Source organism: Opisthorchis viverrini (genome assembly GCF_000715545.1).
Source record: "Opisthorchis viverrini unplaced genomic scaffold opera_v5_45, whole genome shotgun sequence".
Classification (NCBI taxonomy): Eukaryota; Metazoa; Platyhelminthes; class Trematoda; order Opisthorchiida; family Opisthorchiidae; genus Opisthorchis; species Opisthorchis viverrini.
The window spans coordinates 67,753-82,734 of NW_008751701.1; the positions used below are offsets into that span (position 1 = coordinate 67,753).

Sequence of the window (14,982 nt, forward strand, 5' to 3'; positions counted from 1 at the left end):
TTCGTATTATCTGATTGAATGCTTGGAGGTGTAGACATTATAGAATTATGCGATAGGCAAGCACCAGGTTTCTCCCTCCCTCACCCACTCTTTTTTCTTCCTTTGATTCTAAGGTTTTAAATACAATCAAACAAAGTTTGTGCGAGTACGGCACCAGTGTCTTTGCTAATGATGATGACGTATAGTTCACTGCAGGCTGCACCCATGTTGTTGGTCTAGCTCCCACAAACATTTTTGTTCGAAACAAGCTGACAGCCATATTTGCAAATTAGATTGATGTTGACAGGAGACTCAGCTGAAATTCACCTGGATTCCTCGTTTCCCGTTCTCCTACCTACGTGACAGGCCCGAAGAAGGATGAACATAATGTTGACGGAAACTCGAGGACTGCGCCTACCTGAGGAGCCCCAAAAAGGGCGACGGATTTTCAGCAACTTTATGAGTAGTGCNCCTTATGAGTAGTGCATTACGGAATATACATGTATTGCGATATCTAGAATATCGTAGAGACTGAAGCATGAGGCGGCCTGGTGCAGCACATTCAGTTGCCTGAGAACATCACAAGCGAGAGGTTCAGCTGGGTTCCAGGTGAGTCTCTCGAAAAACCAAATTAGTTTGCAAATGAGTGTATATTCCCTAATTACAATGAAATTCATCGTTCGAGGTTTTAGGTGACCCTCGAAAAAAATCGGCAACAAAGATAATACGGTCGAAAGGGGGAATACTCAACCCATCTTCCGAGAAAATTGCAACCCGAAAAATACCCAGATTGGGAGCTATTGGACGGAATGCTTCCCTTTTCCCGATAGACCTCAACAATCGAACATCATCTAAAGCTTACAGAATCGACATCCAAAGAAAACGGGGGGCAACACATGTTTGTACAGGGTTTACGGTTGGGAACTGGACGGAATATCTTGGCAATTGAACCGGGATTACAGCAGACTGAAGCATAGAATGTCTTCAATCCCAGTACAAGGTTATCAAGTGAAGGATGCAATCCAAACTGATTTTCAACACAAACACATTTGAGCAAACTCACCACAATAGCGTTCCAGCAAAGAAGCATTCAGGGAGGGGATACTTTCCAGTCCATCCAAATGTTGCAAAGGATGACCTATGAAAGGGGCGCAAGTAGAAAAAATAAATCCACGTGTCAACAAACTCACTCTATGGTTATGACCCTAAGCTCTTCGGTGCACACCAGACACCGACAGGATTAACAAAGATGTCAACGGTAAACCCGGACCGTTGATTATCCGACCGGAAATACAGGGACACAATTATAGACTATGAGTGAGGGATTGAACCAACTGAGAGGTTAACTAGAGTGAAATGTGAACCTTGTGACCATTCCAACACGCGCACGTAACTGTGGGAGATCATACTTTGTCAGAGATAATGGTGGGTTGTTTCTCGACAGCGATCTGAAATCGATTGATGGATCCCTAGAGGAACGAAAATCTGTGGAGTTTACCACTCTGATGAGTAGTCAAACTCTTCCGTAGCGTTCGATGTACGATCGTTGCTGTTTCTCATGTCGACTTCTGTTGGCAGCAACTACGACTGTTAGTCAGATGCTTGAATCTGGTACATGATGCAACCGACCTCCATAAGGCAGCTCATCGATTTTCGCCTATCTCCGTTCTGCCTGGTGGAGGGGGGCTGATGAAGCCTGGAATCGAGCGCGGACAGTCAGCGACGAAGTTCAAAAGGCTACCCAATTGATCACGAGTCACGTGATCAGCAAACGGCCAAAATGGTTCCATTCAGCATTTGGTTCCTTGCTTGTTGTTTTGCTCGCTAATCAAACGAACCGACCTCATAAGACAGCTCATCGATTTTCGCCTATCTCCGTTCTGCCTGGTGGAGGGGGGGGGCTGATCAAGCCTGGAATCGAGCGCGGACAGTCAGCGACGAAGTTCAGAAGGCTACCCAATTGATCACGAGTCACGTGATCAGCAAACGGCCAAGGTGGTTCCATTCAGCATTTGGTTCCTTGCTTGTTGTTTTGCTCGCTAATCAAACGCATGTTGTTGGTGAGTCGTTGTGCAGCTGCGTTGGTCAGCGAGGATGTAGCGAGTATGTAGCCAGATCTACCAACATTCCTTTTTTTGCTATTTCTCGTTCCCCTGTGCATGATGATAGCGCAGTTCGCGCGCAACTCGAGCTGTGGCGCTCAGAGGAGTGGCACACATCTGTTTGTGGTGATTTCAGTCTGTCAATGGCTTAGTTGTTTACACATGGTGGTTTGGCGACCCTCATTGACCATTTCCGTCCTATGCCTTCTCAAATAGTAGCTTGCTTATTCCGCAAGTTTAGTTTAATAAATCAGTCTAGTTTGCCGCTGATCGACCGCAACAGTGACCCTCTCTAACCTCATTTGCAGCCAACGTAATCGCAAAATTGTACTGCTTCCAGGGATTCATCTTTCCACGTTCATTTGTTCCATTCAGGACACTCGTTTTGTCCAAACCAATACTTTCAACCACAACGTGGCTTTTCATGACTTTAGGTAAAGTAATTATCGCTTTTCCAACAAGTTTCGCCAGTTCCTGGCTCATATTCGGCAATAAAAAACAAATTTTACGTACCCAAACTCGGAAATCTGGTTAAATTTGAACAGCATTCCTATCATAACTTTGAAAAAAAGCACACACCGTCTTACGTGAGAGGTGTTGATATTTTTCAGGGTGTTTCTGAATTACATGAATATGGGTATACTAGAGAGGGAACGGACGGAACGGATAGAACACCGTATCTGAGACAAAGCCCACTTGATGTGCAGGAGAAACACAATTTAGCTAACTAAAAAACACGGAAAATCAAGTCTCAATTCGGCGACCCATTTACCTATTTAGTTGCAGTTTTCTAGTTCCCGTCTCAAAAGGTTCAGACTTTTAAACTACAGGCTGGGGGGCGTGGTCCCGAAACAAAACCTCACAGCTTCCCACGGCCTCTGAGTCAAAAGTTCAAAGTGGAGTTCCCCAACTGTTGTGAGTTGTTGACGATCTTGCAACTCTGTATCGGTCCCTTGGCTTTCATGCTCCGCCCACTATGGTGTATCAAAAGGCGCGATAGCTCTACACAGCCCTTTATGGAGACAAAGGAAAATTATTACAACTGTATTTATAGGGTAGTCAGAGTGTTCCACAAGGTCGTGCCAGAATCTCCGTGAGGGGGCGAGAAGCATCGAGTCAAGGGTGCTTGACTCGGATTGGCTGGCATTCTGACCAATCAGGACATGCCCTCGTTTGGCCCGTCGTGACACATCGTCCGAATGATGGGATGTTCGGTTGTTAGGGGCGGCTGGCCTCTGGACACCAACCAACCCCCGTCCTTCGGACGAGGTAATCGGGCAGTATCTTTTTCCCTTACAGCCCTTCGTTCACCGCCCGTCGAATGATGCATTGCAGTTAGCCCGTCTGTCAGTCTCATTATTCTGTGCGTAAACTATCGGCCATTTGCTCCGAACCAAAGCGAACAGTCATTGAACCGTTCTCAATCGCGCGCATCAGTTACGTAGAGATTGTTTTGTGGTATTATACTCAAAGAGAGAAGCTGAATGGGATCAATTTGGACTATTTAAGGGATCCAGGAGATAGAAGACTGCAGTTTGCAAAACGTTGAAGAGATGCACCGCCAACCAGCCACACAGCGCTGACTGACAGTAAGAGAGTGCGAGTACGTGACTCCTTATCCACAGCAGGACGAATGAATAGAGAAAACAATGGAAAGTGAAACTCGTGTTGACGATCAATCTAGTGACACAGAGGGAAGGATGGTCATCCATCCCCTAGGGGAAATGAAACACATCTTTCGCTTAGTTTGCTTTTGCTTGACTCAAAGCTGGACTGCAAAATCACAAGCACAGATTCACGTTTACCGCAATTCCCTACGCAACTACGGACAATTCGCGTATTTCCCCGCGAACAGTCACTTACCACGGGTTATCCTACTTAGCCCCTGGTTCTGACGATGCCTCATGAAATCCTGCGCCGTGCGAAAAACACAGTTCCACGGTGGCTTTTGCTGATCGTATCCACGACTGGCCCGACCTGGAGTCTGATTTGTCTCAAACACCGCTTGTCATGTTTCTACCGTCCGTGTCAACATTAATCTGTCACCAGTCTGTCTAATGTCTCGAATGTAGTACTCCCTCGCCTACAATCGGAATTACCCGCTGTGTACGATCCACCACGCTACCCCGGATTCTGCACAAACCAGCGCCACACACGAAACAGGCAGAAGTCAAGTGCACAGGTTACCAACTGAGGATAGAAAGGACCCATGGTAGGTAGGTTTTGACTTGCCTCTGAGTTGATCAAGTACGCGTGACAAATCCAGTGACAAGCATTGATGTAATTTCAAAATCCGCAATCCCTTTGTTCTGCTTGGTGCCGGTGGGGGCAATAATACCATCGGCAGGGCAACTAGCCGTGTACATTCAGACACGTCCAAGTTGGTGAGAAGGGTCAAAGGATCTGCAGACCACGTCGGCGCATCCGGTAGATCGGTGGTGATCTAATCGGGTTGGAAAGAGAGAAACGCATGGATTAGGAATCACGTGACATTTGGATGCGGGCTCGAGATAGCTCAGTGGTTAGGGTGCTGGCTTACGGACCGCAAGATCTGTGGTTCGAACCCAACCTCAGCATCTCGACTACTCCTGTCTAGGCTTGGGCAGCTGGGATAGGTCTCCTTCCGTTGGCATAGCAGCTACAGCTGAACGGTTATATTATTCAGTAAACCTGGAATGGGGCGGTAAAATAAAGGATTCAAGCTCGGTATCCCAGTGAAATTGCTACTAGGTGACTCGAGTTTGACTGCTAGTGCGCGCTTCGAAAGTGGCTGTCAAACCCTTATTCAGTTGTTGCGTTAAAAGTCGTTCAGCTGTAGCACCCTTTCGGTGCCTACCTGCCATGCCACCCGAAGGAAGCACGAGGGCTGGTGGGATATTGCCAGGTTGCCCAAGCCTAGACAGGGGAAGTTGAGAGGCATAGGTGTCAGGTTCGAACCACGGACCTTCTGGTCAGTAAATTCGTGCTCTATCTACTTAGGCCATCTCACCCCCTCTTGTGTTAACAGAGGACTTATAAGGTATTCTTTAACTCACCTCGCTAGCCGCTATCGTAAGACGATGCAAGTTGGGAAACAGCTGTACGATGGCTTCCAAACCTCGACTGGTTAAATTGTTGCGCAATCCGGAGGCATCCAGTTCAGCGAGCGGTCGACTACTAGTAACAGGAGACGCCGCCATATGGATCCAGCCGGCGTCCGTTACATTTGTCCCGGCAACGCGAAGTATGCGTAGTTCCGGCAGATCTGGAAGCCAAAGTGTGGCGGATGGGAGGGGGTGTAACAAAATGACACTTACTCTTTGATGGAATAGTCGATGCGGTGAATAAACTTATCCCCCATGGTATCCATCCAAACCTATAAGACGGAACCAGCTTATAGTTCGAAAAAAAACCCGCACTGACACTCGTGGCGATGTCGCTGTATCAACATGTTTGCTATGGACAGAGCTTGCAACGCTCATGTACTACTCGGACTGTCCTGTGGGTAAAGCGTGGCAAGTACGGAGGCATTGTCTGGATCTAGGTTATCGATGCTGCGTCGGAAAGATATCATCCGAGATGGACAGACTGGTGAGGATATCTACCTTAACTATCACGGGACCATTTCCTCCACAGAGTACTTTTCATGAAAACTAGGGATGAAGGGGAAAACCAGTAAAAAAAGATCGTTGTTTGAACTGTCATCACTTTTAAAAAGTCCCTGGGATGAGTCTCAGTAACCGGTAACGTTGCAAACATAGCCTGATCAAGAAATTCCGCCCCCACCCACCAAAAACTATGTAGAACACCAGAAATGGTCTTGTTTGAGGGTGATCTTTACATGAAGGTAAGTGATTTCCGCCAAGCATTATTTTATGCGACCTTGTGTCCAACTACTTAAACAATGCGTCCTTTCTACGCATGATTATATCGAGCTCTTTCAATGAGTTGACGAAAGAATCCGATCACTTTAGACAGAGCGCTTTTTCGATTATTATTTCGTCAGAATTATTGGCGGCACGTCTAGGAGCGGAGCTCAGTATTGTAAACTCGTGCGGTTTAGTCGAATCAACCGAGCATGTAAGAAATCGACAAGAAAATTTAAAGAAGCCACCGACCACCTCACACCAAAAAAGATTCGTTCAGCTGTAGCACCCTTTCGGTGCCTACCTGCCATGCCACCCGAAGACTGCACGAGGGCTGGGATACTGCCAGACTGCCCAAGCCTAGACAGGGGAGGTCGAGAGGCACAGGTCAGCCTCGAATCACGGACCTTCTGGTCAGTAAATTCGCGCTCTAACCACTTGGGCCATCTTGCCCCCAGTGGCCGAATAGCTACGTCTTCAAACTACTAGCCGAGAGGTCGAGGGTTTGAAACTGCCTCGAATTTCACTTGGTGTGCAGTTTTGATGATATCCAACAAGAATGAAGCAACCGTACAGCGTTCCTTCGCTTTCCAGCACAGAGTGGTTTCGCTTATACTACAAAATCACCATTAAAATTCCCATGCCTTCTCACGCTACCAAAAACTTTAGGGCATGAAAAGTTAAACCGTCCTCAATCACTTAACAGTCCACACATGCATCCGACGCCATAGCACATTTTGGACGGGAGAACTGACGAAACTAACCATCTCAGTTATCCAGTGTTAAATCTCTTCGAATTCAGTAATTCCGGTGCATGTTGAAATGCCCGTCTATTGGAAATTCAAACAGGTGCTGCAGTTTTCTAGTTCCATTTCATCGTGAGCAGAGATAGGCGACTTCAGAAAAGCTAACCACAAGCAATTAATTTTGAAGCACTCTGATCCGCTCTTTACCGCTCGCACTCAGGTGCTGATACGGCCGAGAGGTCCATCCCACGCAAGATTGGCCAAGAATTCGGGACGCTTACCGGTCCGGCATCAAGACGAGATCTGATTGGTCGAAAGTCTGAACCAAACAGCCAATCATGAGCCAGTATTGGCCGAATGCCGGTTGCCAATGCCACATCCAGAGCACGTCAGAATTTCCAAAAAGTTATTGCCGCCTATGCTATATATGTGAAGCGCTGTACAAGTGTTCCTGACTTCGTTTTGGGCGTTAATATACCTTGCGCACCTTTGTTGGTCGCTTTGACGTGAGCGCCAGCTTGGGAGGTTCAGACCGGGAACTGAGCTGAGGAAAATACCGTTACTGCACGTACACTCTATTCTGTAGCAAAATGTGAAGACGGCATAAGAACATACATACTACATACGTTATAAAGCAACGTGACAGGTCTTTTTGAACGCGTTGGGCAGAATTGAAACGACTAACCAATATGATCTCAAGGAACTTCGACCTCGGTGATCTACTACGTGCTCTTAAGCCGGAATGATGTTTTGAGTTGAACTCTGTCACCTGTGTCGATTAGAGACCGAGCAATCGACGAATTGACCCTGAGTCAAAGACCAGCGTTGGATTAGGGTCAGCTGATACGACACGTGTTCATTTGCTCGCATTTCAAGCCTCGTGTCATCTGTGCCGATTCAATCTCATGGAAACAACATTCACTATAAGTGCACCTGCTTAACGCAGTCGGACACCGAACAGGTAGAAGTTGCCCGGAGCTAACTCGAGCGGGCTACTTGATTTGGAGGCCACATAAAACAGACAGCTTTTGTGAGCAGATCAATCGAAAGAAAGAGAATCAGTGGACACAGTAGTTAAGTCGATCACAAGTTAACTTTTCGAAAGAAGGATAACTCTACTGTCGCAAAAGAACACCTGAAAAGCGACCCACATGGAAAGATCCTACAGGTGGTTCATATTTCATTACCTATCAGTTGACACTCACAGAAAAGCCGTGTCACGTCCAAAGGGGCCAAACAGAACTTACTGATAAGAGTCCCCAGGTTTCGGTCACAAACGCTGCTCAATCCGTTCAAACTGAGGAGGCGGAGGTTCCGTAGCGCTAAAAATAAGGGAGAGAAATAGGCTGTCAGCCTCAAGATGTGTGCATCATAACCAAGGATAAACTCTTGAACGTTGGCGAAGAATTCCCAACATCAAATCCTCACGATGTGAACACTAGTCGGTGGTGCATGCAAACACTGATAAGTAGGAAACAGGTTAGCAGGACAGTGAGACTTTGCACCTAGTGAGATTCACCTACCTCCAAGTTGGTCCACAATTTCCGGTTGAATCTGGCCCGTCTGTAGACCGTTCAATTGCAATTCCGTCAGATGTGGCCATTTCGACACGAGACAGGTGATCAACTCGGTAGTCACAAGAGGGTAGTAGTTCAAGTTGAGGCTTGTAACACAACTGGTGCGATTGCGGAAAGCAAAGGGAAACAAAGAGGAAATGCACCATGGTTATCACCACAAAAAGTCGTTACTAAAATGGTTGGTATGACGGGATCCACTCAAAAGTGCAAACGAACCCCGATTTGATCGCTATTAAAGCGCTAAAGTGGGCTACAGAAGAGACTGAAAACAGGTAGGATGACAATATTGAGTGCGTGAACTGGCGGAAGTACAAACACCTGAAACACAGTCGTTACTCTCGACAAAGAACACCTCAGAGACCACCACCTTTTTTCTAAAGATATTGGCTCTTCATGGTGTGAAAAGAAGGTGTTGTGAGAATAACCTGTCCACTGTGTGGAGGGAGCCGTTCCTCAGAGTTACAAGTGTACGCAAACTGCAAAAGAAAAGCAGTCGGATAACCGACAACCACCTACTTCCTGAGAAGGGAGGCCGTTCTGATATTGAAGAGGGATTGTTCACGCAGCTCGCCAACCAGTTTCTGACCCAACCGTTCCGGCCATGGTCCACTCATTGAGTTGATTGCATAGTAGAGCAAACTTCCTTCGTCAATTTTATGTTGATCCGAACCGGGATCATCCAATCCCTGGCTCCCACGAGTAAGCCGTTGTAAGTAGTACACAAGGAGTTCAAGTAGACGACGAAAGGTTAGGTCTTCTAACCGCTGCGGAGAGCCCCAATGAGATTCTGAGACTGACACGTCCTCTTCCCCACATGGATTGGACATGGCACGCTGATGAAATTCCGCATCGAGTACTGCAGCCCGGTGACCTGAAAAGTACAAATATGAGTGAGTACATTCATACAATGCTACCATGTTGAGTACTGTTCAGTTAGAAAGATACCACTCATCATTGTCCACGATGGTTCGAACAGTGCGAGCTTGGTGTTGGTGCAGATGAAGGATCGCCTTCCGGTTGATAGGACTAGGAACTGTGTACACAAAATGGGATGCAACGACTGTATAAAGATATACGTAGGTCAGACAGCCAGGAAATTGCACACCAGAATCGGTGAGCATAAGCAATGCATTAACAGACATCATTAACAGAAACGCAGATGAATACCGGGCGACAGTCAAAGATTCAGCAATGGTAGGGCATGCATTGGACACTGGGCATAGGATAGATTTGGAAAATGTGGACATTCTGAGACGCGGTTTAAGCTTAACACCGAAGAGACTGGCAGCCGAGGCGGTGGAAATCGCCAAGCATCCCAGCGTAAATAGAATAGAACTGGCGAGAGGTTTCAGGTCAACCGAGATGACACGAGGTGGTGTGCAGTTATCAACGAAATGCTCTGGGTTTAAAAGTACAAGATCCAAGCGGACTTACATCCGCTTAACTACCCCCAACCCCAAATCAATTGTCCCGGAACTCCTCGACGAAAACGGGCGAACAAAATCTGTGAATGACCCCCAAAAGAAATAATCCATTCAGGTGTCCTAGACTGAAAAAGCAAGGCCGCAAAATCCGGTTTCAACATGAAGATCATTCCCCCTAACCAATTCTATCGTAAATGTTAGTCATCCCCATGAAGCAACAAATAGGAACTTCAGACCGACATACAACACTGATCAAGTCGGCTAGTCATAAGAACTCCCGTGGATTGGTTCTCTGAATACCTTAAAACTGAATCGACCCTTTATTCTCTTCAACATGATCGGAAGCCACTAAGGGGCATGTCCGTTTGTGTGAGGGGGGACACATTAACCTCAGAAGGAAGTAAACAATCTGGTAACCGTGGGTGAATCAAGATAAAATTACCGCAGAATAACGGAAGTCACAGGTGACAACCAGAAGACTTTTGCTCAAGAACCGTGACGAGTGGAATAATTGTGGTACATGAGGCATCAAGAAAGTCTGGCAACAACACTCACGAAGATTTTCCATCAGTGTTCGTCCGCTGCGTGGCATATACCCTCCAGGAGGCTGTGGGACCAGTTGTTGTCCACCAGGTGGGAATGCCAAAGAGAATTCGTTGCCCGGTGGAGGTGTATCAGGCTCCGAGTCAGCGTCTCGACTGGGATCATTAGGTAGGAGGTCGGCAGCCGGATTTTCAGTAGATGGATGGGACACCGTGTGAGTTTGTTCGGCGACAACGGCCTCCTCGAATGGACAGTTAGCTGATACTTGGGTAAAAAAGTCCCGTGGAGGATAAGTGTAAATCAATTTGCGTGTTTAATGCGGCACCAGAGCCTCAACAAATGCTTTCATTTGCACATGAATATGGTTTTGACAGGAGGCTCGAGTGAATCCAGCTGAGACTCTCGTTTATGATCGCCTCCTTCAAGTGAATGTGCGAAACCAGTTGTGGGATGTCGAGGTGGTTTCAGTAGGCTTGTGAGTAGTGTGTTGTGTCTAAACAACAACCTTTCTGGAATATCGTGCCAAATGAAACATGAGGCCGACTGAGGCAACACATTTAGCTGAAGCGGTCTATCACAAACGAGAGATTCAGCTGAGTTCCAGATGAGTCTCCCGTCAAAACTAAATTTGTTTTCGAGTAAGAGTATTGGTCAAAATCTGTCCAATTTAGGTTTCAGTAGAAAAAAATATTAAAGCGTTCAGCTGTAGCATCCTTTCGGTGCCTAACTGCCGTGCAACCGGAAGGGAGTATGAGGGCCGGGATACTGCCAGGTTGCCCGAGTCTAGACTGGGGAAGTCCAGAAGCGGAGGTCGGATTCGAACCAACGGCCTTCCGATCAGTAGATTCACGCTCTAACCACTGCGCTGTCTCAAGTAGGACACAAGGTTGACAAGAATTCGGGGACTGTACCCACCTGATAAGTCCCAAGGGGAGCAAACCCAGTCGTAGGCTGTCAAAGGATTCTCAGCGACCCTATCAGCATCATCAAAGAGAGCAACATCAGTGTTGACACTGATGTCGCGGTCGACAGAATCGAAAGCACCCTTGAAGTCAATGAATACCGAGATTGTGGGTCATCTGTACATATGACGTTGCTCTAACACCTGACAGAGTGTGAACATGAGGTCAACGCGGCCTCTACCCGGTCGAAATCCCGCTTGATTCTCCAAGGGGTCAGGGCTTCGCGTGCCACCCTATTGGAAGTGTGTTACGTCAAAACAATATGGTACGAGCCTCCTTACTCGCACCATAGCTAGTAAGCGTTATGCAATGTCAACGTCTGCGCACAACAATGCCGCATATTTACACAAAACTTCGGCGTGAAGCCTGGCCACCGGAACCCCCGATTTCGTGTGTGTACGAGGTGTGCATTAGGTGGGATACGAACCCAATCCTTTTGTTTCAAGTCAAGCGGGCAGGGAGTGCAACAGCCTACTGCAAATGATACTAAAGTGCCAGTCCGTTGTCGGAATTTGAGCAATCAAGCTCATCCGAGATTCTTTCCACAACCGTCCAACACCAATTCACCGTTAATCACAGATAGGTAGGTCGTTCCGGAGCTGGGACGTGAAAGGCATAGTGAGATGTTGAGTGGTATGATGAACGAGTCTATCAAAGAGAAACAGAAATGACGACGACTCGCTAGCCGTACTTGAGCATTTCGAATCACAATGCCATCCGAAGAGTTTCGTGACTTCTGGCATGCACGTGCGTGTCTGACGAGCCCCAGTGGAGAAGGTCCTGTAGAAGACAACCATATTTAGGCTGTGAACCCTTTTAAATGTTATACAAGGGGTTCTCAGCGCCGTAAATTCTAGTTCCAGAGTGGTTATTCGCTGACAGAATAGGTAGGCATACGACAAAGACAGCGGGCAAAGGTTCTACACATAGAGTGCGAACCTTTCACGCACCTATGTGGCTCGCCAGGCATATTTTGCCATTTCTGTCAGCCAATTCAAACACCACTGATGGAAGTATGTGGGAAATCGCGGAAGTTGCCAGTTGGGAAGGAACTAACCCAATTACGTTCTTCGTATCGGGTCGTGCAATCGTCCGGGTTCAAAAGAATAACCACTCAAAGGCTGCAGTTTGGACCAACGGTATCCAGGAAACAGTCAGCTCGCTAGACACCAACTGTTGTTCACTAAGCCTAATTTAGTAAATATGTGAAGAAGCAGGACTGCAGGAGGACAGAGAGCCATCAGCTACAACAGAAGCCAGTAACAATGGATGAAGTGGACGAACTAATCAATCATTTGCAGAGTTATGGTCCCTCATAATCGACTGACATCTGGCATAAGTACAACACAGAGTTTAACGTCATGCAGTCGAAAAGCAAAACCGTAAAAATGTTTAAAAAAGTGTTATGAAGTGCATGGAAAGCAGCCAGTACTCACCGTGACGCACACTCACGCCGCTCCCATCCGACAGCCCAAGACTGACAAGGGATTGGGTGAGGCAAGCGTTCAAATCATGAGCATCTTCAAGGTTCAAAGTGGTACAGCGTGGCAGAGTTTGTCGCGGCCAGTTCGTCGTGATAAGTTGAAAACATTGATCTGTCACCCGAATCGACGTCAAATGGTGTTGCAATGCGGACAATGCAGGTGAATTCGTGCGAGTAGCGGTCGAATGGACGGAAGATGGTGGGTTAGCAGGGAGTACGAGGTCTTGTAGATTCGAAAGAAGGTCCCCATAGACGGCCGAGGAGGGGAACTCCAGGGTGACGGGAGTGTTGGAAGAGCCAGCCGGATGAACCTGTGTGGTTGCATCCATTTAGTTGACGAATAAAAAAGTATGGTTACGTACGACAACGTTCCACGGTGACAGGTAGTGAGATAAGGCATAACAGTCCTAAACTAAGGACAAACAGTCATCCTCAGTAAAGAGGCCATCTTTCTAAATTTGGAACTCGCGGTGGAAGATACAAATAGACGGCGTGCCTCGGAATTGCCCCGTGAAGGGTTTTTTCAGTAAATTTACCAAAAAACTTGGCTAGCCTCGCAAACAACACTAGATGTACTCGAATCGGATGGCGAATTCCCGTCAAACGATGAGTGGAATGAAATTATCATATCTGACAATTGCTGTGAAGTACAAATCTGTTCCACTGTTGCGAGACTGGCAGCGACCGACTTCTTTGTGGCTAACTTGCATGTGAATAGTCACCTGCCATGTACCTCGTGGCAGGAGGTGGGCAGTTTTGAATCCGGTCCTAACCGGGCACCTCAGCCATGTGCGGACTTCAGTTTGATTCGTAAGAAAGTCCGTTTGATAGCACTACAAACCAAAACGCCCGAAAGCCATAATGACACAGTAGCTGGTGTGCATTACGGTGCCCTCTTAGGAACAAACATATGTTGTGTGGCCAAGTGAGTGAGCCACAGGTATGGTTGTGGGCATCCTAACTCTGGTTAGGCGTTGACCAACGGTTTGAATCTCAGTGCACATAGTACCGTGGAACCCCGACTCGGTTGAACAAGCTATCCGCCGTTTGGAATATAACGAATGGCTGGATACAGACTGAAGTGACAAGTAAGACAACCAGTACCTACGGGTTAGGGCTAACGCCAGCTGTTGTGGTTACCGGACTTCTACGCGCTCCCCACCAAAATCATCATCATCATCACCATCAAAAACACCAAAAACTATGGAATGTGTTCCTTCTGATGCTAGAGGGCAGCTAAGCGTGGTGGGTGAACGACAGTCAAAATCCGTCCGGCATTTATTGTCTCCTAGCATTAGAACTGGTAACAGAAAGCGATTAAGCAGCGTTAGCACGTTGAAGTCCCCCGTCCAATCAACCGCACCGAATTCCTCCAGGTCATTTACAGAAGGCTATCGAATCAAATCAGGTAGATTCAGCCATGTCATCGGACTGAGCGACCTAATCCTTTGAGTATAAATCACAAGCACGTGACAAAATATACTGCGTCAAAATCGATAGAATGACAGAGTGTCGACAGAAAAACAGGATTAAACTTGAATAGCTGGTAAAAGTGATTCAACCAACAGCAAACAAACTGAGTAACATGAAAAACGATCAGCAATTCACATACTAACCCGAATTCGTATCCGACCAGAGCTTTGTGGTGCACATGATATTGCTGCCTGTGATAGCGTAGACGTTTCGGTTGGAGCAGGTACATACTGTTGGCGGCTAGGTGGGATGGCAAACATGAATGGAAGGATCATAACGGGACCGGAGACGCGAGTAGATCGACTAAAGGAAACTACTAACAAAGTCGCTGAAAACTTTGACAGCCCACAACCGGTCGCGCCCTCTTTAGGGCTCATCAGGTAGGCCAGATGGCTGAAGTGGTTAGATCGCGAATTTACTGACCGGAAGGTCCGTGGTTCGAACCCGACCTCTGCTTCTCGGCTTCCCCTATCTAGGCTTGGTCAACCTGGCAACATCCCAGACCTCGTGCTTCCTTCGGGTGGCATGGCAGCTAGGCGCCAGAAAGGCGCTACAGCTGCACAATTCGATTTTCAGGTAGGCCCAGTCCCTGAGTTTCCGTCAACTTGAGACTCTACTTGAACCGAGCTCGAGATGGCCCAATGGTTAAGGAGTGAAATTAGTGAGCGGAAAGTGTGGTTCGGACCCAACTCTGCATCTCAACTGCTTCTGTCTAGGCTTAGGCAACTTGGCAGTATCACAGCCCTCATGATTCCTTCGGGTGGCATGGCAGATGGACACCGGAAGGGCGTTTCTTACAGGTGAACGATTTCTGCTTCAACCGCAACTGTACAAAATTCACCTCGAAT

At 47.3% G+C, this 14,982-nt stretch overlaps 1 protein-coding gene across 1 annotated transcript in view; it reads right to left on the reverse strand.

Moving 5' to 3' along the window:
- T265_13192 (hypothetical protein) overlaps window positions 1–12,990 on the reverse strand; it is a gene marked incomplete at both ends in the record, with an annotated part of 68,407 nt that extends 55,417 nt beyond the window's left edge. Inside the window, 8 exons of the mRNA XM_009167709.1 lie at window positions 1,043–1,117; window positions 4,269–4,524; window positions 5,117–5,325; window positions 7,920–7,994; window positions 8,196–8,347; window positions 8,766–9,120; window positions 10,229–10,474; window positions 12,615–12,990. Of these exons, the coding sequence (XP_009165973.1) occupies window positions 1,043–1,117; window positions 4,269–4,524; window positions 5,117–5,325; window positions 7,920–7,994; window positions 8,196–8,347; window positions 8,766–9,120; window positions 10,229–10,474; window positions 12,615–12,990 (1,744 nt within the window). The remainder of the gene's footprint in view (window positions 1–1,042; window positions 1,118–4,268; window positions 4,525–5,116; window positions 5,326–7,919; window positions 7,995–8,195; window positions 8,348–8,765; window positions 9,121–10,228; window positions 10,475–12,614) is intronic.
- Between the last annotated feature and the right edge of the window lie 1,992 nt (window positions 12,991–14,982).